The 26,209-nt window shown below is 39.7% G+C and overlaps 1 protein-coding gene across 2 annotated transcripts in view; it reads right to left on the minus strand.

Annotated features, from left to right (window-relative positions):
• Positions 1-26,209, minus strand: part of col5a3a (collagen, type V, alpha 3a) — a 212,316-nt gene that overhangs the window by 52,185 nt on the left and 133,922 nt on the right. For both annotated transcript variants that reach the window (XM_034189960.1, XM_034189959.1), the window contains 9 exons: positions 25,242-25,286; positions 15,901-15,954; positions 15,276-15,320; positions 15,136-15,189; positions 8,188-8,295; positions 3,936-3,989; positions 3,535-3,588; positions 3,386-3,430; positions 3,110-3,163 (listed from right to left, as the gene is read on the minus strand). In XM_034189960.1, the coding sequence (XP_034045851.1) occupies positions 3,110-3,163; positions 3,386-3,430; positions 3,535-3,588; positions 3,936-3,989; positions 8,188-8,295; positions 15,136-15,189; positions 15,276-15,320; positions 15,901-15,954; positions 25,242-25,286 (513 nt within the window). The remainder of the gene's footprint in view (positions 1-3,109; positions 3,164-3,385; positions 3,431-3,534; positions 3,589-3,935; positions 3,990-8,187; positions 8,296-15,135; positions 15,190-15,275; positions 15,321-15,900; positions 15,955-25,241; positions 25,287-26,209) is intronic.

Below are 26,209 nucleotides of genomic sequence, written 5' to 3' on the forward strand. Positions count from 1 at the left end.
CACATCTTCAAGTGCCAACCCAGTCTCACAGCGTGTCGTGATTCAGCAGCAAGAAATACGAGGTCTGTTAGAAAAGTATCGGACCTTTTTATTTTTTTCAAAAACCTGATGCATTTGAATCACATGTGCTTGCATGAGCCAACCTTGAACCTTCGTGCGCATGCGTGAATTTTTTCACGCCTGTCGATTGCGACATTTGCTTGTAAGCAGCCCTTGTGTGAGGATGGGTGGAGTCTCTGCATTTTTTCATTCCAAGGAAAAAGACGGATCAACTGGAGCAGCGCCGCATCAAATTTTGCCAGAAACTGGGCGACAGCCAGGTGGAAACCATTCGGATTATTCAGACGGCTTTCGGTGACTATCCTATGGGCATCACACAGATTAAGGAGCGGTACAACTGGTTTAAAGACGTCCGCGCAACCAGGGCTTAATTTGAGGGGGAGCAAACCAGAGCGCGCTCCGGAACCTCGGACACGCGCTCCGGAACCTGACGTTGGCTCCGCCAGCTGTTTATACTGGATCCGTGATCCGCCACCTCTCTTGACTAAATAATAAATAATAACTAATAAAAAATTAAAAAAAATCACCGCCTGCTGTGCGGAATTCCGCCAAATCTGGCAACAGGTCCAGAGGCTACGCTCGCTGTTTTGATCTGGATGTTGACCGCAACCGCAGAGCTCCGTGGCCACCGAGAGAGGACTTGGATTCTTTGCGGGTCCCGCATCCGTACCCCCAGAGGCACTGAGTGAAGGGAGAGCCGCGCATTGTGTTCTGCGTGTGTCTGTTTATAATCTTCTCGCACAGAAGAAAGAGAGTGTTTACACAAGAGAGAAAAGTGAGAAAATGTTAATGCCTGTTTGAGAAAAGTGTGTAGTGAGGGGTTTTACAGCCTTAAAACATCTATAATAAGTGTAAAAAATAGCGCTGACTACGCGGATTTCGTTTATCGCGGGTTATTTTTAGAACATAACTCCCGCGATAAACGAGGGACCACTGTACATCATTAAACAGGAATTTGTACTCTATCCGGATTTGGTGTGACTAGTGTTATTAGGCCTACAATACATGCCCAGTTTATTTTCAGTGTGGAGCACAGCGTTGTTCGCAAGTCCCCCCCCCCGACTTTCTTTTTTTTTCTGCACTGGAGCCACCCATCCTCTGCACTCTGGGACCTCCCACTTTACAAATTAAGCACTGCGCACAACGGTGGAGAGCGAGCTGCGCTCCGGGCGGCCATCAACATGCTGAAATGACCAGATCATTTCCAAAAGCACCTTCGTGTTGAAGTCTCACAAGACATGCCCACCTCTTCCACAATTTCTCGGACAGTCACACGACTGAAAAGCCACCGAAAGCTGTCTGAATCTTCCGAATGGTGGAAGAGGTGGGCATGTCACAACATGTCCTGTGAGACTTCAACACGAAGGCACTTTTGCTCCTCCATCAGCTTTGTGCTGAAGTCATCGGCATGAATTTCGATGCAACTCTTTTCATGGCCAAATTGGAATGTGCCGAAAAAGTGCTGATGTCCACCTCTTCCGCAATTTCTCGGATAGTCACACGATGGTCCTGCATCACCACAGCATTCGCTTTGGAAATGATCTGATCATTTCAGCATGTTGATGGCCACCTGGAGCGTGGCTCGCTCTCCACAGTTGTGCGGCCGTCTTTAAACCGGTTGTACTGCTCCTTAATTTGTGTGATGCCCATAGGATAGTCACTGAAAGCTGTCTAAATAATCAGAATAGTTTCCACCTGGCTGTCACCCAGTTTCTGGCAAAATTTGATGCGGCGCTGCTCCAGTCGTTCCGTCTTTTTCCTTGGAATGAAAAAATGACGAGAGACTACACCCATCCTCACACAAAGGCTGCTTACAAGCAAATGACGCAATCGACAGGCGTGAAAAAATTCATGCATGCGCACGAAGGTTCAAGGTTGGCTCATGCAAGCGCACGCGATTCAAATCCATCAGGTTTTTGAAAAAATAAAAAGGTCAGATACTTTTCTAACAGACCTCGTATTCATTAATCTATTGGTTCATGATATTGTCACGAAAAGCGCCTCATTTTCGTGACGGCAGCACAAATTCATTCTAATACATTCTGTGATGGCTGCACGAAATTAAAAGTGAAGCGGTGGGGTTATGGTTAGGGTTGGGGGTAGGAGTAGGGTTAGTAATAGTGAGTTAAAAAAAATCCCCGTCACAGAAATTTGAATCATTTCATGACGGGAGCACGAAAAAAAAAGTGAGACTGGGCTGGAAATGATGTCATGATCACTCAGTGTGTGTGTGTTCATAACTGCTGAATGAGCCACTACAGGTGCGCACAGGTAGCACGTGCATGTGCATGCACAGCTGTTAGCCACTGGACACCTTTTGCAGCCCTGTCTGCGCCACCTGCAGTGGTACACAATGCTTTCAGTTTGATAGCGAGCTGTTCACATTGATGAATGTGTGCCACACATGTGATTACATATCAGCATTTCCTTTGCCCTCCCTGGCTGGAGTCCAGTTGAGGTGGACATACATGGCACAACATGCTGGCAGGCTTTGCCCTGGTCGATCTATCTCAGAGCTCAATCAACCGCAATCAGATTGTTTCAAATGCTGTTATGATATCGTCAGAATATGTAGATTGCGATCAGATGGAGCACAAACTGCACATAGACCAAGAGTGTTTTGAACTGTGCAACACACTCAGGACAGCCGCGCGAATGGGACCAACTATGCAGACGGCCATCCGTCAGTCTTCAGACTGCACCTCAGTACTTCCCGACTGTGGGCGGAAGTGTCATTCTGACACCATTCGGCCTCAATCGCCCTTTGTGTGACGGGGTCTAACAGCTACTGAATTTTTTTCTCTATTCTTGCATCTTTTTCCAAGATGTTATATGAGCGTGAGTGCAAACTGAAGCCTCCTTTGCTAAACAGTAGCTCCTCACCACACCAGATGGCCTGTCAACGTGCAGATATCAACAACAACCACTTCCAGCAAGGACTGCACATTCATGTCACTTTACGAGTCAGCCAGGCTTATTGTCCTTACATCTGTACACATGCTTGTCTTTGTATTTGTTGGAAAGTGAGTTTATTTGTGCCCAAACACACCTTTTCTCCAGGCTTTCCTGTTGGCCCCTTTGCTCCTCTCCCACCTTTGGGTCCCTTGTGAAAAATAAAAAACAGCTTTATTAGCACATGCACAACACATCTGGAAGTAGAAAATGAATGAGTGATGATGTAAGAACACTTCAGAGACATCACACTGTACTATACTCCGACAACATGAAGCCAATCAATGGGGTAATTAGCTGCTGCAAGCAAATAAAGCTTTAAAAAACAAAAACAAATGATGCATACGTGGTGCGGTTTAATCGTTTTACTTACATTCATGCCTCTCTGACCACTGGGTCCCGGCTGACCAGCTGGACCCTGCATGATAATCATTAATTATTTATCATTCAGGCACTGCACCCTGCATTTTATAACAGACCCAATGTGAAAGCGATGGGGACTAAAATGTCTTGAATCCTCACCCTTCGTCCTTTCTCTCCAGGGACGCCGGCCAGACCTGGAAAGCCGAGTGAACCCTGGCGAAACACGTCGAGGTTAATCAGCCAAAGCCTTCCATTATCACACATCAACCCCCAATGTCTTATTAACGCATAATTAACCACTGTATCGAATTAAAGCAAATCTAATCCATGAGCCCAACACAGTCTTAAATGTGCCATCCATCAACACTTAATGAATCAATGTCACTAATGAACTATTAATAAAATAGCCTCTTTTTTTAAAAGCCATTTATCATACTTTATTTTTAATCAGACAAAAAAAAAAAAACAGCCCAGCCAAAGACATAAATCATTTATGTTCAAACCGTTAAGGGAACAGAAGACGCATTAAGTGGTGTGATTGTTCATCAGTGTTAAGTCACCTTTGGCCCTTGTCTTCCCAGGTATCCTGGCAATCCAGGCACACCAAGGTTACCCTTCAAAAAACAGAGAAAATATAAAAGCAGGACAGATCAGAAAACCAGCTATACCATAATTCTCTGTGGCCCAAACCTGTGTGTCTGTTATGTTTAACTGTCCAGGCAAAAACACACAAAAAACCACACATAGTGAAATTGTAATTTTTTTCAGGCAACATGTAAATTCACCTAAAGATGGGCAGTGTGATTTTTCAAAACAAAATAGCAACTCTAAATATGTTTTTTATAAATGAGCTATAAAGCTCATTGCTCATGATAGAGACATTCAACTCATGCTAATATATGCCTTTTAGCATTGTGTTACGTGATGCTAGTGAGTTTTCATGCTAACATTAGCCACTAGCCTCACACAAGGGTAACACTAGTGGGTTTTCCAGACACATGAATGATTAAATCCATCATGAATGCAAGTGTGTGTGTGTGTGTGTGTGTGTGTGTGTGTGTGTGTGTGTGTGTGTGTGTGTGTGTGTGTGTGTGTGTGTGTGTGTGTGTGTGTGTGTATATGTATTACACTTATGTATGTATGTATATACTAATTCATGCATTTATTTCCTCTAGGCTGGACTATTGTAATTCATTATTATCAGGTTGTCCTAAAAGTTCCCTAAAAAGCCTTCAGTTAATTCAAAATGCTGCAGCTAGAGTACTGACGGGGACTAGAAGGAGAGAGCATATCTCATCCATATTGGCCTCTCTTCATTGGCTTCCTGTTAATTCTAGAATAGAATTTAAAATTCTTCTTCTTACTTATAAGGTTTTGAATAATCAGGTCCCATCTTATCTTAGGGACCTCGTAGTACCATATCACCCCAATAGAGCGCTTCGCTGTCAGACTGCAGGCTTACTTGTAGTTCCTAGGGTTTGTAAGAGTAGAATGTGAGGCTGAGCCTTCAGCTTTCAGGCTCCTCTCCTGTGGAACCAGCTCCCAATTCAGATCAGGGAGACAGACACCCTCTCTACTTTTAAGATTAGGCTTAAAACTTTCCTTTTTGCTAAAGCTTATAGTTAGGGCTGGATCAGGTGACCCTGAACCATCCCTTAGTTATGCTGCTATAGATGTAGACTGCCTGGGGGTTCCCATGATGCACTGTTTCTTTCTCTTTTTGCTCTGTATGCACCACTCTGCATTTAATCATTAGTGATCGATCTCTGCTCCCCTCCACAGCATGTCTTTTTCCTGGTTCTCTCCCTCAGCCCCAACCAGTCCCAGCAGAGGACTGCCCCTCCCTGAGCCTGGTTCTGCTGGAGGTTTCTTCCTGTTAAAAGGGAGTTTTTCCTTCCCACTGTAGCCAAGTGCTTGCTCACAGGGGGTCGTTTTGACCGTTGGGGTTTTACATAATTATTGTATGGCCTTGCCTTACAATATAAAGCGCCTTGGGGCAACTGTTTGTTGTGATTTGGCGCTATATAAAAAAATTGATTGATTGATTGATATGTATATATATATATATATATATATATATATATATATATATATATATACACACAATTTATTTATTATTTTTTTAAGAAGTTGATAGATCCTGTTGCTCACAACAGAGGCGCTCGCCTTGTACCAATGTTAGGTGTGATGTCAGTGCCTTGACATTGCATCTAATGCCAAGCTTGCACCAAGCCAGTTACAAAACATATGATATAAAGACTGTGACTGTGAAATGAAGAAGCAGTACTGCAACACAATGACAACATTTACCAATTATGAACTGCAACTGGATTAAATATATATAATTTAGAAAGGCCTTGAAACATGTTTTTCAGTATTTTCCCAATAATTGCTCTCAGGAAAGACTGATGATTTGACAGATAATAGCCACATTTATTGGCTGTGATCACAACAAAATCTGTTTTATTTATCGACTCATTTCAAAAATATTATGACTAAAGAAACCCACAAATATAGTGAGCTATTGTAATTTGGGATATTTTATATACTTCATGAATTCCTTTTTTTTTTTTTTACAAATATATATTTCAAGTATTTTTATTTTGGAGAATTTTGGTCAGATTTCAGTGGATTTCTCCATGGGATTGTGCTTGTTTAATGTTTCCGTGTTGGTGATATATGCATCAGTACCACAGAGTATATTAATAATCATTATAGTGATGACAGATGATCACATAACTGCATCAGCATGCACAATGGTTGGACAGCAGTGTTGGCATGTGAGCAGGCTGCAACCACATATAAGAAAAATGTGCATTAAATCCCATAAGTTCTGTTTCAAATACTTTGACAAAGTTGTTTATAACAATGGTTTCTTATAACTGAGGTGGCAAAATGTCTGTTTTAATTGGCTTAATTGCTGGAGGTCTTCACAGGTCACCAAGAACCCGATGGCCCGAGACCTGATCAGGTCCAAACATGCAGTCTAAACAATTAAGTCTGGTTCAGATCTCATTATGTTGCACTGGGTCACTCATTTCTGCATGGCTGCTTGAACAGAAGGATTAGATCACATTCCCTGTCAGTGCAAGGACAACGTGAATAGTAGGACACTGAGCTCAAGGTGTTGTTTGTATGAAGTGAACTAAGAGGGACATATTTCAGTGAGGAAGAGACGATTTGGGTGACAACCGAAACCTTGGACAAAGCCAACTTATAGGGTCACAGTGAGAGCAGGGACAGTACAGATAAGAGCCAGGCTAGCACTCAGCAAGTATGTAGAAAAAGTGTAGAATTTGATCAAAGGGTGTGTCTCCTTGTGAGTGGATGGAGAAACAGCTCATCAACCTCGTCAGATATTGTAGAGAAAGAGCAAATTAATCACATGCAGTATGAACTTGTGGCCTGACAAATGTAGTTTTATATTTTGGATGTTCACAGGTAGAGTCGGCAGCCACCAGTCAGGCCAGTACCTCCACTGTTTAATATCTTAACCCTCTGGGGTCCGAGGGCATTTTTTGGATAGTTCACTCGCCTGGCATAAATGTTTTTTTTTATCACTGTTAACAGCTCTCCCTGCATCCCACAATCAAGTTTTATGTCTCTTTTTTTTTTTAGGACAACCTGTTCTTTCATAATATATATGCTTTTGTTGTGTTTTATAAGCGTAATAAAGGTTTACAATCAAAAATAACAAAGGAAAAGTAAAGCGAAAAATAATTTTCCACACACGTTTATTCAAAACACACAGAAAACTATAATAAACAACTGTTTTGACACTTTATAAAGGTAATTTGAGGTCTTGTGTGAAAGACTGTACAGCAAAAAAGTTCAAACAATAAACACAAATGCACATTTTGAACAATATATACAAAATGGTCTATGCGTTTATTCTCCAGTCTGAGGAGCGGCCCCTCCCTCACCTCATTGATATGGTAAACAGTGCTTTATGCCAGAGGGAGAGAGCCACAGAGTAATCCAGTAACATTCAAATGCAAACTAGTGGAGCAATCCTGATAGTTACACACTCTTTGTTTGCACACATGAGATTGTCATGCGAGGCTCTCCATCTGCTTTCACTTTCGCTGTGCGTAATGGAGCAGGGCACATTGGAGGAGTTAGGGGACTATTCAGATGGGCCAACCAGTAAGATATCACTCCTGAAAACAATCTTTGGTTTGTCATGTGAGGTAAATCTGCCCTACGATTGGATTTTGGAAAACCGTGTGACAGTGAACCAATTCCGATTGGACATTCACATTGCGCACGTCATCACACAGCTTCTATGAGAAGTACAAAGATGGCCAACGGTGGATCGAAAGTCCACGGAGTTAACTTTTCAGCAAAAACAAAAGTACGCTTCTATCTAATATCATTAAAAAGTTATTTATAATTTAGTAAAGCTTGGTCCCAGCCATCATATACGACGGCATCGGCCCAAGAGGGTTAAATTTGTTAATGAGCAAAGCATCATTACATATTACCCATACGCCTGTGCGTGTGTGTTCTCTTCAATCAGGCTTTATTCTGGCATTTTAAATTGGTTGCAATTATTCTTGGGCCATTTTAGGTCGGGTCCTATTAACATCAGATGAGGTTTGGAGTTCAATTTATTTTATAAATTAATTTATGCTATTCTGGTTTCAGGTAAGCACTGCATGGGTCAATGTTACCACATTTGGACTCATGATGACCTCTACATTACTATAGCTGCAGCAACTGAATGATAAATACTTTATAATATAAATTCATCTCTCAACATGTGGGTCAAATCCTTTCATGAAATGCAAATAAAACCTGTTATTAGAGTACCTTCTCACCGGCTATCCCAAGGCCTCCAGGTTCTCCCATGAGTCCTGCTTGGCCTTTTAATCCCTCTTGCCCATCCTCTCCACGGGGACCTGGAGGTCCATTATCACCCTAAAGTCAGGAATAAGAGCAGAAGGTGAAATTACAAATGGAGCTTCAGTCCTATAAAGATTCATTCCATATGTTTCAATATATTTTTATTATTACACCCACGTTCAGTGGTGCAGGAGGATTGTATTTGGGTGTTCTTTGGGTCTGTCTCTGTGTAAACAAAATAACTTAGTGTTTTCATGTAATTTAGACCAAACCAAGTAGAATGAATGAGGACCACCAAACGATGAAGTGATTTTATTTTGCATTAAAAGTGGTTAAAATTCAAGGTCACGGGCCAAGATAAAAAAAAAATACACCCATGTGCTGTGGTGCAGGGTTATTGTACTTGGATGTTCTTTGTCTTTTTGTGTGAACAAAATAACAGTGTTTTCATCTGATTTTGACCAAACCAAGTAGAATGAATGTGGATCAACCAACAATAAAAGTGATATTTTTTTGAGACAAAAGTGGTTAAAATTCAAGGTCACAGGCCAAGATTTAAAAAAAAAAAGCAAAATAGCCCAGCGCTTATGTATAGGGGATATTTAGAATGGGTATTTGTAGAATTAGTTAAAGATATGCCAATACTACAACCCCAATTCCAATGAACTTCGGATGTTGTGTAAAATGTAATTAAAAACAGAATACAATGATTTTCAAATCCTCTTCAACCTATATTCAATTGAATACAGCACAAAGACAAGATATTTAATGTTCAAACTAATAAACTTTATTGTTTTTGTGCAAATATTTGTTCATTTTGAAATGGATGCCTGCAACACGTTTAAAAAAAGTTGGGACGAGTCAGCAAAAGACTGGGAAAGTTGATGAATGCTGAAAGAACACTTGTTTGGAAACAGATGAGTGTCATGATTGGGTTTAAAAGGAGCATCCCCAAAAGGCTCAGCCATTCACAAGCAGAGATGGGGTGAGGATCACCACTTTGTTAACTGAGTGAAAAAATAGTCCAACAGTTTAAGAACAATGTTTCTCAATGTTCAATTGCAAGGAATTTAGGGATTCCATCATCTACAGTCCATAATACAACACCTGGCAAAAATTATGGAATCACCGGCGTCGGAGGATGTTCATTCAGTTGTTTAATTTTGTAGAAAAAAAAGCAGATCACAGACATGACACAAAACTAAAGTCATTTCAAATGGCAACTTTCTGGCTTTAAGAAACACTATAAGAAATCAGGAAAAAAAATTGTGGCAGTCAGTAACAGTTACTTTTTAGACCAAGCAGAGGGAAAAAAATATGGAATCACTCAATTCTGAGGAAAAAATGATGGAATCATGAAAAACAAAAGAACGCTCCAACACATCACTAGTATTTTGTTGCACCACCTCTGGCTTTTATAACAGCTTGCAGTCTCTGAGGCATGGACTTAATGAGTGACAAACAGTACTCTTCATCAATCTGGCTCCAACTTTCTCTGATTGCTGTTGCCAGATCAGTTTTGCAGGTTGGAGCCTTGTCATGGACCATTTTCTTCAACTCCACCAAAGATTTTCAATTGGATTAAGATCCGGACTATTTACAGGCCATGACATTGACCCTATGTGTCTTTCTGCAAGGAATGTTTTCACAGTTTTTGCTCTATGGCAAGATGCATTATCATCTTGAAAAATGATTTCATCATCCCCAAACATCCTTTCAATTGATAGGATAAGAAAAGTGTCCAAAATATCAACGTAAACTTGTGCATTTATTGATGATGTAATGACAGCCATCTCCCCAGTGCCTTTACCTGACATGCAGCCCCATATCATCAATGACTGTGGAAATTTACATGTTCTCTTCAGGCAGTCATCTTTATGAATCTCATTGGAACGGCACCAAACAAAAGTTCCAGCATCATCACCTTGCCCAATGCAGATTCGAGATTCATCACTGAATATGACTTTCATCCAGTCATCCACAGTCCACGATTGCTTTTCCTTAGCCCATTGTAGCCTTGTTTTTTTCTGTTTAGGTGTTAATGATGACTTTCATTTAGCTTTTCTGTATGTAAATCCCATTTCGTTTAGGCGGTTTCTTACAGTTTGGTCACAGACGTTGACTCCAGTTTCCTCCCATTCGTTCCTCATTTGTTTTGTTGTGCATTTTCGATTTTTTAGACATATTGCTTTAAGTTTTCTGTCTTGACACTTTGATGTCTTCCTTGGTCTACCAGTATGTTTGCCTTTAACAACCTTCCCATGTTGTTTGTATTTGGTCCAGAGTTTAGACACAGCTGACTGTGAACAACCAACATCTTTTGCAACATTGCATGATGATTTACCCTCTTTTAAGAGTTTGATAATCCTCTCCTTTGTTTCAATTGACATCTCTCGTTTTGGAGCCATGATTCATGTCAGTCCATTTAATGCAACAGCTCTCCAAGGTGTGATCACTCCTTTTTACATGCAGACTAACGAGCAGATCTGACTTGAGGCAGGTGTTAGTTTTGGGGATGAAGATTTACAGGGTGATTCCATAATTTATTCCTCAGAATTGAGTGAGTCCATATTTTTTTCCCTCTGCTTGGTCTAAAAAAGTAACCGTTACTGACTGCCACAATTTTTTTTCTTGATTTTTTTATAGTGTTTCTTAAAGCCAGAAAGTTTGAAAATGACTTTAGTTTTGTGTCATGTCTGTGATCTGCTTTTTTTCTACAAAATTAAACAACTGAATGAACATCCTCCAAGGTCGGTGATTCCATAATTTTTGCCAGGGGTTGTATAATCAGAAGATTCAGAGAATCTGGAGAACTTTCAACACATAAGAGGCAAGGCCGAAAACCAACATTGAATGCCCATGACCTTCGATCCCTCAGGCGGCACTGCATTATAAACCAAAATCATTGTGTAAAGGATCTTAACTTCTCGTCTCGTCTCGTGTGCATTCCCAGGTCTGCTGGGTGCTACCCTACCATTTTGAGGGGGGAGCAGCACATTAGTATTTTAGATTTTCCTCAATTGAAGAGCTTTTGCAGTTTCTCTTAGTTTGGTTGCATCCTCTTCAAAGATATCCTCAGTTGTTACATTCGGGTACTCTTGCCTATTGATTTGCTGGCATTCTTCTAGTATATGTTTTTGGGTTTCCTCCTCAGCATTGCAGAACCTACAGGATACATTGGCATATTTATTCCTATAGTTGCATTTTACTGCCAGCATTCTTGTTCTTGCCATCATGATGCTGTGTGCTTCCATCCTGTTTAGTTTGTCCAGGTAGGGTTTCCTATTTCCAACGTTTTTACGTTTTCAATGTAGTGTTTTACCTTTGATTTGATCTCTCCTTGTTCTTTAATATTCTTCATTAGCTGTTCACCTATTTCCTTTTTAAATCTCCTTTGCTTGTTTGATCCGTTATTTGCGGTTTTTCCCTAATCTTGTTGACTTCCCTTTTCCATGGTTTACTGTTGTTGTTGATTATACTTTTTTGGAAGTTGACCTTGTTTTTTTTTGTATTATATGGTCTATATCCCAGAGCCCTGTTTCTGCATACATGATTTCTCTCGGTGTTGTTGTTGGTAGTATTAGGAGCCATTTTAATATATTGTCCAAGATTTGGTTCCTCATTTTTCCCTCCTTTTTTGTTGTTGCCACTGATTCTCCTGCGTACACAATTATTGGGATTATGCATGATTCCACAAGTTGCCAGATAACTCTCATTTCTATTCCTTTTAGATCCGGGCTTCCTGCTATTTGTAGGATGATTTGTAAGGCTCCTTCTTCTTTCTTTTTTGCTTGTTCTATTTGGTCGGTTTGGTTGTTGTTATTGTTGATTATTTTCCCTAGGTGTTTGTAATTTACAGATTTTTCCAGTTTCTTGGGTCCTATGTAGAAATTTGTATCATCTTTTGGTTTCCCTATTGTCATAACTTTGCTTTTTTCCTTCCCCAAATTCTATGTGGTACCTATTTGCTAGATCGTTTGTTATGTTTAGCATTGTTTGCATTTCCTTGGCTGTCTCTGATATGAGGGCTATGTCGTCCATCCATAGTAGGCATCCTATTTTTTCTTCTGTACCTGTCTCTATGCCAAGGTTGTTATTCAGGATCTCTTTGTCTATTTTGTCTATTAGTAGTGTGTACATTATGACTGACAACACTCCTCCTTGTCTGATGCTGTCTTTGATTTGTATTTGTCTTGTAAGTCCATATCTGGTCATTATTGAGGCTTTCAGGTTTTCGTTGAGCTCCTTTTATTTTTAGCCATATTTTATCTCTTAGTTCGTTATTGTAGAGTGTGTACATCAGGGCATCTGCCCAGGCTTTATCATATGCTTTGGTCACATCCAGGAACATTATGTATCTTAGTTTTTTGTTGTCAATCAGGTGGTTTAATAGTAAAATGTGGTCTGCAGTTCCTATGTTTTCCTTGCCACCTCCCTGTAGTTCACTGATTTGTATCAGGGGTTTTATTCTATGGTGTAGGATTCTTTCATAAAATGTTCCTATGTTCCTGCTGAGGGTAATCCCCCTTTCATTGGCACATTTGCCTTTTTTACCTTTGCCTTTGTATATGCTTATAATATGGCCATTCCTCCATTCATCGGGGATTTTGTTTGTATGTGCCGTTTGGTTAAGCATTGTACAGTATATTTTCATAGTGTCATTTGTTGCATTTATGAATATTTAATTTGGTATGTTATCTGGTCCCATGCCTTTTTCCGTTTTAGTTTCCTCTTTACCTGCACCATCTCTTCGAGGTCTATTTTTGGTATGTTTTGCGGTCTTAGTTGGTTTGTAACTCTCTCAACCTCTGCCGATATTCTATTGGTCCACACCTCATACTCCGGTTTACCTTCTCTTGCTTAATATAGGTCCTCATAGTAGTTTGCTATGTGGGATTTGGTTTCTTCCTCATTAGTGATTTCTCTGTTGTCCTCTGTGATGTAGTTGTATTCTGCCTGTCCCTTCTTGGCTAACTTTTTCCTAATTTTCCATATCTCGTTTCTTGGGTCTCTGCTGGTAATAATTTTGTTCAGGTTTTATATTCCTCATCCGTTGCCTTTCTTAGTTTCCTTTGTGCTTCATAGTAGCTCTCTAATGCTTCCTTTTTTCCTCTTTGCAGGCCTTCTGGAAAATTTTCCTTTTCTCTCACACTTCCTCCCACAGGCCTTTTGTTTCCTGGTCTTTTCATCTTTTTTGTTGGTTTATGCTTATTGTTCTTTGTCCTGTCATCTCTTTTAGGGCTTCCTTTATTGCTCTTTTTTGTTGTATTCCTTCTAACCTTCTTCATTATCTAGGTTCGATCTTTTAATTCTTTTTGTTCTTCAGCTGGTCTCTGGTATTTGGATGCAAGCTGCTATCGTGTTGTGGTCTGTCTCCCCATGTTTGTTTTTGGGTCTGAGGGTTCCTACTTCATCAACTTCTACTCTTGATGTTCTTTGTTCCATTTCTTCACATGCTATTATGTAGTCTATTACAGATTTTTCATCGTTGTGTCTGTTCTCTCTTGTCCACAGGCCTGTTTCAGATTTGAGGTTGATTGCCTTGCAGTCTGCTTCTTTTAGTAGGTTTTTTAGGGTTCTCCTGTTTCTACTTTCTTTTTGTTGGTATTGTCCTGCTCTAATTTCCAGTTTTGCATTGAAGTCTCCTGCCCTGTGGGCTCATGAACACTTCAGAAAACCATTGTCAGTTAACACAGTTTGTCACTACATGTACTAGTGCAAGTTAAAACTCTACCATGCAAAGTGAAAGCCATACATCAACAACATCCAGAAACGCCGCTGCCTTCTTTGGGCCTGAGCTCATTTAAAATGGACAGATGCAAAGTGGAAAAGTGTGCTGTGGTCTGATGAGTCCACATTTCAAACTGTTTTTAGAAATCATGGACGACGTGTCCTCCGGACGAAAGAGGAAAAAGGACCATCCAGATTGTTACCAGCTCAAAGTTCAAAAGCCAGCATCTGTGATGTATGGGGGTGTGTTAGTGCCCATGGCATGGACAACTTACACATCTGTGATGGCACCATCAGTGCTGAAAGGTGCATCCAGGTTTTGGAGCAACACATGCTGCCATCCAAGCAACGTCTTTTTCAGGGACGTGCCTGCTTATTTCAGCAAGACAATGCCAAGCCACATTCTGCACGTGTTACAACAGCGTGGCTTCATAGTAAAAGAGTGCGGGTACTAGACTGGCCTGCCTGCAGTCCAGACCTGTAGCCCATTGAAAATGTGTGTTGAATGAATTCCACCTACAAAGCTTCAACAATTAGAGTCCTCAGTTTCCAAACACTTATTGAGTGTTGTTAGAAGGAAAGGTGATAACACAGTGGTAAACATACCACTGTCCCAGCTTTTTTGAAATGTGTTGCAGGCATCCATTTCAAAATGAGAAAATATTTGCACAAAAACAATAAAGTTTATCAATTTGAACATTAAATGTCTTGTCTTTGTGATGTATTCAATTGAATATAGGTTGAAGAGGATTTGCAAATCATTGTATTCTGTTTTATTTACATTTTACACAACGTCCCAACTTCATTGGAATTGGGGTTGTAGTATGAAGTCATATATCACCTCAAGATTGATTGACCTTATGACCTTGAAAGATCAAACTGTCTACTCTTGATCAAATGCAAAGGAACATTGAATGATATATTATATTATAGCATCACTGAATCACAAAGAATTAAGTTGCATGTGTCACTGATATATGTCTACCCTAATTCCTTGGTCCATGCCTCATCCTTCTATCAAGCTTGACAATAATCATGTAAGGAATTTTTGAGAAATTGGCTCCACCCCTCCCCAACGTTTTGTAAAACCTGCTGCTACCAGTCAAATAAACAGGCCAGAAACACCTTCATGCCCTTCATGGAGGAAATATCTTGCAGCAAATACTGAGGAGGTTTTTCTCTCACCCAGTCTCCCTTGGCACCCATGTCACCTTTGAACCCTGGAAATCCATCTTCACCCTGTAATTCAGAGACAACATGTGAGATTGCTTTGACATGACTTTTTTTCACACTAATACAACAAACTGGAGCTTTAGAAACCTTACCTTCTCCCCTTTGCTGCCTTTGAGTCCTCGAACTCCATCTGCACCCTGTGAAAACAATTCCATTGCAGAAAAATCCAACACCACTCACCCTTAAATAAAGAATATCCATGTTTCACTGAACTGACTCAAGAAACGCAGAAGAAGAAAGTCATAAAAATTCTAGAATGAGTTATATGGTAGGCATGTATTGATTTTTTTCTTGACTGAACATTGCTCTGTTATTGACCAGTTATTGACCTTGCTCACTTTGTACTAATCAAATCCAACAATGCCACGTTTCCCCTAAAGGACGTCGAGCCAATCAATCAACCGACCCCAGAACAAGACTCGTGAACATGACCTCATCAAACAGTGAGCAGAATGACACATCATTACAAAACAGAGTGTTTCTCCATCCCCAAAACACATCCATACAGGTCTGACTGATATTACTCCCGTCCATCAATTCTTCTTCCCTCTCGACATTTTTTGTTTGTTTTTGACACATTGTCAACTGTCAATCAAAGACTCAAACAACTTGTCTGTCACATGTAGACACACTCACACACACACAGAATGAAATGTTTAAGGGAGTAAAGACCTCAGTGGCTGAGAGACATGAGATAATGATGTTGTTATTCCTCACCTTAACTCCGCGGGTCCCTGGGTATCCAACAGGCCCTGGTGCCCCGGGTAAACCCTGAAAAATTAGAACAAAGAACACTATTTCTGAGTCTCTGTTGGGGGGGGACATGAGATGTGGGTGTAATTGGGCAGCGCAGTCTCGTTTGAGGGCGGGTGCTAAAGGGTTAAAATATGGCATAATTACTCAACTTCCGGGGACAGCACTTTCTTTGAGTTTTTGGGCAAATTACACACAAACAAAGTGAAAATACAAAGAAAAAAATGACGATGCGGTGGAAAAGTGGACATGTGTTGGTTTGTTTATGACCCGGAGCTCAAACACGTCGAGGTGGTTTTGCAAGCGAGAGAACGCAGCTACTCTGGTTAGTTGTGTAGGCTAACACTTACTGACACGACCTCTCACATTTGCCTTGTCTTCCATTCTCCACTGGGAACTGAAAAAAAAAACACTTTTCGCAACTGCTTTGGTGATTGCAGCCGAAAACAAAACAGTACAGCATTTTTCCATGTGAAGTTATGCTGTGTATATATTGCACAACGGCAGCGGCTGTCCCCATAAGTGGTCAAATCCCATGGTATCACGCAGGATTCAAACGAGACTGCGCTGCCCTATTGTGATGACATCATAACATTGTGTGATTGAGACAGGGGCAAATTAAAATACCCATGAGCCTTTGGGTTTGACTTCTGTGGGAAAATTAAAATGCCATTATAATCACTTTGTACCTACCTTTTAAACAAAAACGATTCATATTAGTAAACCATATTAGTGTCACTATCCAAATACTTATGGACATTTTTTTTTTTTTTTTTTTTTTGTAATTTTGCCACGACACACCGTCACAATGTAGTTGAAATGAAACAGTCAGGATGTGCTTGTAGTGTAAACTTTTCTTTTTAACATGAGGCAGTTCTTAGAAAATAAATTATTATATTATTTAAGAATTACAGCCATTTTCTAACCTAATCCCTCAGTTTTCAGAGACCACAAATAATTGGACAACTAAAAATATTATTCTTATTGCAAATTGCCACTTTTATAGCCAGTTTCCTTTCAACAAGTCAGAGGATGGATACATGAACATTTCCAAGTCACTGACTGCATTATGGGACTTAATTTTCATTGGTCACGAAGAAATACAACCAGTGTTGTAGTCTGTGATTGTTTGTCATGTAAATGTCACTTATATACATGCTGTCCATATTCTTGAGCCGCTTAGGTGGGTAGGGAGAGTTCCCATGGGATAAAAAAGCTTTTCAACCTACCATCCCTGGTTCTCAAGAACAGGCACCTAAGTGGCTCTACTCTTTTTTTTTTTTCTTTTTTTTTAAGATATTTAGGTGTACCTTAGTATACATATTTTTCATATCAATATGATATACGATATGACTATGATTTGACACAAAGTGCAGCAACAGTAAAAATGAAACATTCTTAAACAAAAAAGTAATAATACCACACTCATTTTACACTCTTCATTTATATAGCGCCAAATCACAACAGAGCAGACCAGACTCAAAGGGGTGACCCTCTGCTTGAGCCATGCTACAGACATAAATTACAGAACAATTCACACAACAATTCACAAAACAAATAAACAGGAAATGCTGTTGGTGCACAGGACAGGAGGGTCACCAGCACAAATACCACACCCATCTCTGGATGGAGCTGCACCTTAAACAGAGAGAAAAACAGAATCAGGCATCAGAAAGACAGCAAATACAGTATAATTTGCCAGCATTAATCAACAAGAAAAACAGAAGAAATACTAAGGTGATCGCTGGCCACTAGCCCTAAGCTTCACTAAAAGACCCAGAAATGAGGTAAGTTGAGGCCGCGGCACACTCCGTTTATTAATAAAATGAATTAAAAGAGTAAAAAGAGTAAAACAAAATTATACCAGTGTACTACCCATATGAAAGGGAAAATAAGTGCGTCTTAAGTCTGGACTTGAAAGTCTCCACAGAATCTGAATGTTTATTGGTGCAGGGAGATCATTCCGCAGAACAGGGGCACGATAAGAGAAAGCTCTATGACCTGCAGACTTCTTATTCACCCTAGGGACACAAATTAGTCCTGCACCCTGAGAACGCAAAGCCCGGGCCGGTATGTAAGGTTTAATTAGGTCAGCTAAGTACAGAGGTGCCAGCCCATGAACAATTTTATAGACTAGTAGCAGAACCTTAAAATCTGATCTCACTGGGACAGGAAGCCAGTGAAGAGACACCAAAATAGGTGTAATGTGGTCAAACTTTCTGCTTCCTGTCAAAGGTCTGGCTGCAGCATTTTGAACCAAGTGGAGACCCTTAATGCAAGACTGCAGTGAGCCAGAAAATAGAACATTGCAGTAGTCCAATCTAGAAGAGATAAACGCATGGATCAGGGTCTCAGCATCAGCCATAGACAGGATGGGACAACTCTTCGCTATATATTGCAGGTGGACGAAGGCAGTCCTCGTAATATTTCTAATGTGGAGGTCAAAGGATCAAAAACTAGCCCAAGGTTCCTCACTTTGTCAGTGTGATGTATGACACATGAGCCTAGGCTGACTGTTAACTGGTAAAATAGATGCCGATGTCTCACTGAACCAGGAACCATCATTTCAGTCGTATCAGGGTTTAAAAGTAGGAAGTTTCTAGACATCCAACTTCTCACTGATGCAAGGCAATCTTCTAAGGATTTTATGTGAACAAGATTACCAGCAGTTATCGGCATGTATAACAGAGTATCATCAGCATAGCAGTGAAAGGTAATCCCAAAACACCACAATATATGCCCAAGGGGTGCTATACAGTATAAAGGGAGAAAAGCAAGGGGCCTAAGATGGACCCCTGTGGAACCCCAAATTTCATCTCACTAAGGTTGGAGGTAGTGTTACTGTACAAAACACAGTGAGAACGACTGGTCAAGTATGACGTCAGCCATGCAAGGGCACTCCCAGTAATCCCAAAATGATTTTCCAGCCTATCAAGTAGAATATGATGATCCACGGTATCAAATACAGCACTGAGATCAAACAGCACCACAACCGTAGTGGTGTCTGAATCCATTGTAAGCAGAAGATCATTCACCACTTTAGTGAGAGCCATCTCAGTGGAATGATATTTTCTAAAAGCAGACTGCAGTGGCTCAAAGAGATTATTCTCAGTAAGATAGTCCACGAGCTGGCGTGACATCTTTGCCATGAGCAAAATGATAGATTTGATATCGGCTGATAGTTTTTCAATACACTATAGGGTCAAGATTAGGTTTTTTAAGTAATGGTTTAATCACTGCAGATTTGAAACATTTAGGAACAGATCCAGAAGTTAAAGGAAGATTAATCATTTCCAACACAGTCGGCCCAAGAGTGGGCCACAGATCCTTGAACAGTTTTGTTGGTATAGAATCAAATAAGCAGGTTGTGCTTTTTGTAGACGCTACAAGTTTCGTCAGCCTTGTGAGATACTATCAAATTCTGAAAATCTAGGAAATACCTCAGTAATGGCACCCACCTCAATAGCAGGGTGTAATGGCTGGGTTAAGGCATGCTGGGATATGTTTAACCTAATGTCTTCTATTTTCTTCTCAAAGTAATCTAGGAAATCTTGTGCTGTAAAAGGAGACTGAACTACAGGTGGTTGTCCATGAATAAGTGTTGCCACCGTGTCGAACAAGAACTTTGAGTTATGTTGTGTTGTTTTTGTTGATCAAATCAGAGTAATAGGTCCACTTTGTAGCCAATAATGCATGCTTATAGTCTAAGATAGCATCACGCCACGCAAGGTAGAATACTTCTAATTTTGAACTACGTCATTTCCGTTCTAGACCTCTTGCCTTATGCTTGAGGTCACGCAGGTAATCATTGAACTAAGGTGACTGTGATTTGGGGGAGCGCGGTTTTAACAAAGGTGGCGCAATCATGTCGAGTGTAGTTTTGAGCACTGAGTTTAAACTATCCACAAGTCTGTCTACTGACTGGGTATTTGTCAAATGTGAAGCTAAGACATCAGGCAGTCTTGCTTCGAGTTCAGTCTTAGTTGAGGAGTTGATGCATTGCCGTAATGATAAATAAGGTTGTTGTTCTACTAAACACGGCAGCGAAACTATAAACTTAATAAGTGAGTGATCAGAGACCACAGATGTAAGAGGCATGATGTCAATATTCGTGACAGCAATATCACGTGTGAGAACCAGAGCCAGGGTATTTCCACTAATGTGCGTCGAGTCCTGAATGCATTGCCAAAATCCTAATGCATCCTAATGCATTTTAATTTGTTTATGCCATTTCAAATACAAGAAATATAAAAAAATAAAGAATAAAAATTTATTATCTTCCTCAAACTGAAACTGAAAACTTGATAAAACCTTTAAATAATAATCAGTTTTATTGCCAGTTTTCTTTAGACAAGTCAGGGGATGGAAACATGAACATTTCTAAGTCACTGTATGTCTTGGACTTTATTTACATCAGTTATGAAGAAATACAAAAGTTTCTTTCACCAAAACATCAAATCTAGGCTTTCATCTCAAATGTACTTTCTGGCAAATTGTAGTTGAATGTTCAGGTCTTCTTTTTAAGAAAATCCTCCTCTACACCACTTCATCAGGAAGCTGGATTTTATATTTTTAATTAATTTATATCAAGTTGTAGAGCTTTGCTTTCAGTTTGAGTTAAGGAAGATAATTTTAGAAAAAAAAATTGTATTTGAAATGGAATAAACAAACTCAAATGTGTGAAATACCGTGTTCCAATACTTTCGAGGGCAATTGAGAATAAACAAAATGTGTGAAATACCGTGTTCCAATACTTTCGAGGGCAACTGAGAAACACTGAGGAGCAGCATCTTACATCTCATATATAGTGCAGCAGATAAGAGAATATTTAGAGTGGAATCCTGCAAATGGTGATACAAGCATCAAATGTGGCACAAATAACCCATAGACATCAAGTCTTAAAAAAAACTGATTGGCCACTTGAATGTTCAATAGGCAGCCAGGTAGGGGTCAATTGAAGAATTACACAGGGGTCAAAATTAAAAGATGCTCCAATCATAGAGAAAACTACACCACATTATTTGCCTGATCATAAATAGGCTGAATCTCAATTCTACCCCTCTGCCCTTCCCCTTACCCCTTACCCTCCTTTTTGTGCGGGCACGAGAGACAGAGGGGTGTCTCAATTCTGTTTTTGAAATGAGGCGGAGGGGTAGGCGGAGGGCTTCAAACCCCTCCAAACGGAATGTGCATCCAGATTCACTCCGTTTGGAGGGGTAGGAGGAGCGTACCGCTGTCTCCAAAGAAACAAACATGGCGCCGAAAGAGCCGCACAAATGTAAGCGGCTTTCATTACAAATTGAGCTGTTTAGAAAGTTATAACTTGACAAAAAACGTTACAGTCAATTGCCTATGACAGCAACGTGTATGCTGCTGGATACATGTTGCGTATATTGTCCTTCTGAAGAATACTGGAACTTGGCTTGTGTGCTGAGGTGTTATAATGCATATAACACACAAACGCTACGATAAGACACTTTTATACCTCACAATGGAGAAAATCATGATAAAAGATGCACGTTAATTTGTATGTTCATAAATCTTTGGATAAAAGCAATCCCTGCTGTTGGATTTCAAGGTCTGTAACGTGTGTGCCCTGAGAACACTCGTCTCCTAATAAGCTTTCAGGCAGAAAATGAGAAGTTTCATCAATGGGAGTAAGTTGGAAAATATATACACACATGTGTATATGTGTAACACGTAACCTGATGTCCTAATAGACTGCTATTATTTTTGTCAAGGAAATTTCTAAAGGAAAAATTGCTGGATGCAAAAAATTTGACAAAGAAATATAAGGTTAACAGAACTAGATGCAGCCCCATAACATACATACGGGTGATGGTCATATAATTAGAATATCATGAAAAAGTTGATTTATTTCAGTAATTCCATTCAAAAAGTGAAACTTGTATAATGTATACATTCATTCCACACACTGATATATTTCAAGTGTTTATTCCTTTTAATTACTAATTAATTACTAATCAATCAATTAATGATTAATCAATTAATATTATTTATTACTATTATTAATGATTAATTATTCTTAGTATTATTAGCATGAATTAATTAATTAATTAATTATTAATGCTATTAATTATTATTATTATTAGAAATTACTAATTAATTCAATTAATTATTAATACCACAACATTCTCCGACATGATTTATTGCGCAGAAAGGCGAGAAAATAAACAAAGCAACAAGTTATGCTTTGGTTGCCATGTTGACAAACAGTGAAGATGGCAGTTTGAGACAGGCAGTGTTTTTTTTTTTCCCTGTAAGGCAGTGGGGTGTCTCAATTCATAGGGCAAAGGCATACCCCTTCACCTTACCCCTTGTTTTAAATGGGGTAGGTGTAGGGGTAGGGCCAAGGGGAAGGGGTACAAAAGAGAATTGAGATTGGGCCAAAGATTCCAAAAAGGTATAGTTTGGACAATCTGTGACTGAATGTTATGAGGTAAAAGCAGCAAGAATGGTGACAAAGGTCAGTTTCAGTTTGTACAGGGGTCAAAAGTTAATGTTGCTCCATTAATTTTGCTCCAGCTGTATTTCTGCTGAATTTGATGCTTGTATCTCCATTTGAAGGATTGTTTCAGTTATCTGCTGCACTAATAAGCCAACACAGCATGAACCAGCTGCTATCTGTTAGTTTAAACGTGTATATTCACCAGTATAAGTTTGGTGTGATTAGAAGTCCATAGTTCAAACGACGTGTTCAGTTCAAATCTGAAGCAAACATTTTTCTTCTTCTACTAAGGTAGATTATAACTTTTTGTGGTACACAGCACTAACTACTGGACAGGAGGAAACTAGCAGTCAGTGTGAATCACTGATTTGAAAATGCAGGTCTTTCAACCAGACGTGTGGTGCCATGACATGTCAATCATCTGTGTCCAATCAGATTTCAATCAATCAATTTTTTTATATAGCGCCAAATCACAACAAACAGTTGCCCCAAGGCGCTTTATATTGTAAGGCAAGGCCATACAATAATTATGTAAAACCCCAACGGTCAAAACGACCCCCTGTGAGCAAGCACTTGGCTACAGTGGGAAGGAAAAACTCCCTTTTAACAGGAAGAAACCTCCAGCAGAACCAGGCTCAGGGAGGGGCAGTCTTCTGCTGGGACTGGTTGGGGCTGAGGGAGAGAACCAGGAAAAAGACATGCTGTGGAGGGGAGCAGAGATCGATCACTAATGATTAAATGCAGAGTGGTGCATACAGAGCAAAAAGAGAAAGAAACAGTGCATCATGGGAACCCCCCAGCAGTCTACGTCTATAGCAGCATAACTAAGGGATGGTTCAGGGTCACCTGATCCAGCCCTAACTATAAGCTTTAGCAAAAAGGAAAGTTTTAAGCCTAATCTTAAAAGTAGAGAGGGTGTCTGTCTCCCTGATCTGAATTGGGAGCTGGTTCCACAGGAGAGGAGCCTGAAAGCTGAAGGCTCTGCCTCCCATTCTACTCTTACAAACCCTAGGAACTACAAGTAAGCCTGCAGTCTGAGAGCGAAGTGCTCTATTGGGGTGATATGGTACTACGAGGTCCCTAAGATAAGATGGGACCTGATTATTCAAAACCTTATAAGTAAGAAGAAGAATTTTAAATTCTATTCTAGAATTAACAGGAAGCCAATGAAGAGAGGCCAATATGGGTGAGATATGCTCTCTCCTTCTAGTCCCCGTCAGTACTCTAGCTGCAGCATTTTGAATTAACTGAAGGCTTTTTAGGGAACTTTTAGGACAACCTGATAATAATGAATTACAATAGTCCAGCCTAGAGGAAATAAATGCATGAGATTTCAGGGGAGTCCAGTGAAACCCCAACCTCCGCTCTAGCTCCACCCATGCCAGGAAGTGTTCAACATTGGACATTTCCTGTTTCACTGTGACTGAGAATTGGCACTTCCTGTTTGAGTGTGAGCTTGCCACTGAGTTCCCGCAAGATTTCATGGGATCTCATCTGTCAATCCAGGAGGTGTTTGACGTTTGGACAGTTGCTGTTTTACTGTGGATATGTATTTTGGCATTTCCTATTTAGAACGCCCTGTACCATGAGTGAGCTTCACACCGCCGTGCAACGCTTCACTCATATATTATTATTATTTTTATTTTGTCATTTGATTTTTAAATGGACCACAATGGAAATAAGTGTTTTCACTTTCTTGTGTCATCCATGTATTCTTAATGTATTTACAACCATTTTATGTACTTACATTGAACTTACTAAATAAACGCACACACGCACTCACACTTTTAATATATTGATGATTTACCACCCCCTGCTGGCATGTGAGTCCAGAATGCAAATATCAATGTCCATTGTTCAATGGTGTTAGCTAATATATGTAGCTTCTTTAAAAATATTAGTCCTATCAATGTTCAGTTTTAGCGCAGTTCATCCTTGACCCAAAACACATAAACATACCAAACAGCAAATGTCAGCTGTCCCCCGTGTGTATGTGTGTGTGTGTGTGTGTGTTCACACACACACACACACACAAACACACACACACACTTGCAGAGCTTTTTGTCTTTTCTGCATTCTGCTGTAAGCAGGTGCTTTTAATTTGACAAACAGAGCCTGTGGCCAAAGACATTAAAAGCACTACACTTTTCATTTATGGTACCGGGAGCATGAGACTTAAGTCACTCATGGTAACAGCAACATAACACTTAACTAAACTGACCAATTGAAGGACAAAAACAAAACAAATTAATAATACTTACAACACTGTTAAATTAACATGAACCACAATAACAACATTTAAAACCCTGAACCCCCATGTTGCATTGCAGCACAATGTCCATTGTTTACTGTTTAGATAAGATCATTAATTTCTCAAAAAATATTTGTCCAATCAACTTTTAATTTTTGCAGGGTTCATCCTTAACTCAAAATACATAAGCACACCAAACGACAAATGTCTCCCCAGTTTCGCCGTGCTGGATGCCATACTTTCGCACACACACAGAGGCCCCTTGGCTATAATTATATCCATACAAAAATTCTCTCAATGTTCAGTTACTTATGCCACTGACTATAATTTTTTTTTCTTTAGTAAGCATTAATATTGTATTGTATACAAAATATTTTGTCCATTCCCATCATGCAAAGAGACAGCGTTCCATTAGCAATCAGTTTTGTGTGTGTGTTATAGGAAGCAGGATGTGGGGCTGCAGTCAAACCTGCTCATTATCCCGCCTGTGGTGTGTTAGTGAATGTACATTGGAAGCAGACGGGTGCTGCTTGAATCACATCCTGCTGTGATTCTTCAGTACATAAGCTGGAAGCAGTTACGCACCTGGTCACCTTTCTCTCCTGCGAGGCCCTCTCTTCCCGGGTGGCCCTGAAGCAGGAAAACAGGAATCAGATGGATTTAAAGCTGCTTTAAATCTAATATTACATCACCCCATGGATGGATATTTTAGAAGACAATCGGTCACCAAGAAAGCAGAAAACTAGCAGCAACCCTTTGCAAAAAATATCATGTTAAAGGTTTTAAGAGAAATGCATTTGTCTGTGATCAAAAACAAGATTAATGCCAGATATCAGAACACTTTCTTTTTTAAATGACAAACTGCTTACTTGTTTATGTCTACATCCTGCATCACTCTATTTGTCACAGCAATGTGGCAGACTTAATTAGAATATACGAATATTATGTATATGATTAAATAATTACTTTGTTTAAATATTTGCATCCACATGAATACCATTCTATAGGGAGTTTTTATTTTTAAATATATCCCCTGAAGGTACGTAGCTTATTGTGATTATAACATATGTCTCATTTATTTAAATGGTCACCCGTTCAGATAAAAAACAATCTTGCAAGTTCCCTTTTACATGAAATACATTTAGGGGCCATATAGAATTATTAGAGCTGAAAGTAAATAATGAATTTCAATTTGTAGTCAGCTTTAATTAAATAATTTATGGAAATTAATTATGGGAGGTGATGGTCTAGATGTTAGAGACATGGCTTGTAAGAAGTAGGTTCTTGGTTCAAATCAGAGGTAAATGTGAGGTTTCTTTTGCAAAGTTCCTAATCCTCAAGTTGCTCCCAGTGTGCAGTAGAGCACCTTCTGTGGCAGCATGCTGATATAAGTGTGTGAGTATGTGTGTGAATTGGTGAATATGATGCATCTTTGTAAAGCGCTATGAGCACCTACACCACATGGAGAAGCACTACGTGAATACAGCTGTGCAGGAATTCTATAACTTTTGTGTGTGCGGTTTTTGTTTTGTTTTTTTTTTTTTGTTTTTTTT

This window comes from Thalassophryne amazonica, chromosome 16, assembly GCF_902500255.1.
Source record: "Thalassophryne amazonica chromosome 16, fThaAma1.1, whole genome shotgun sequence".
Taxonomy (NCBI): Eukaryota; Metazoa; Chordata; class Actinopteri; order Batrachoidiformes; family Batrachoididae; genus Thalassophryne; species Thalassophryne amazonica.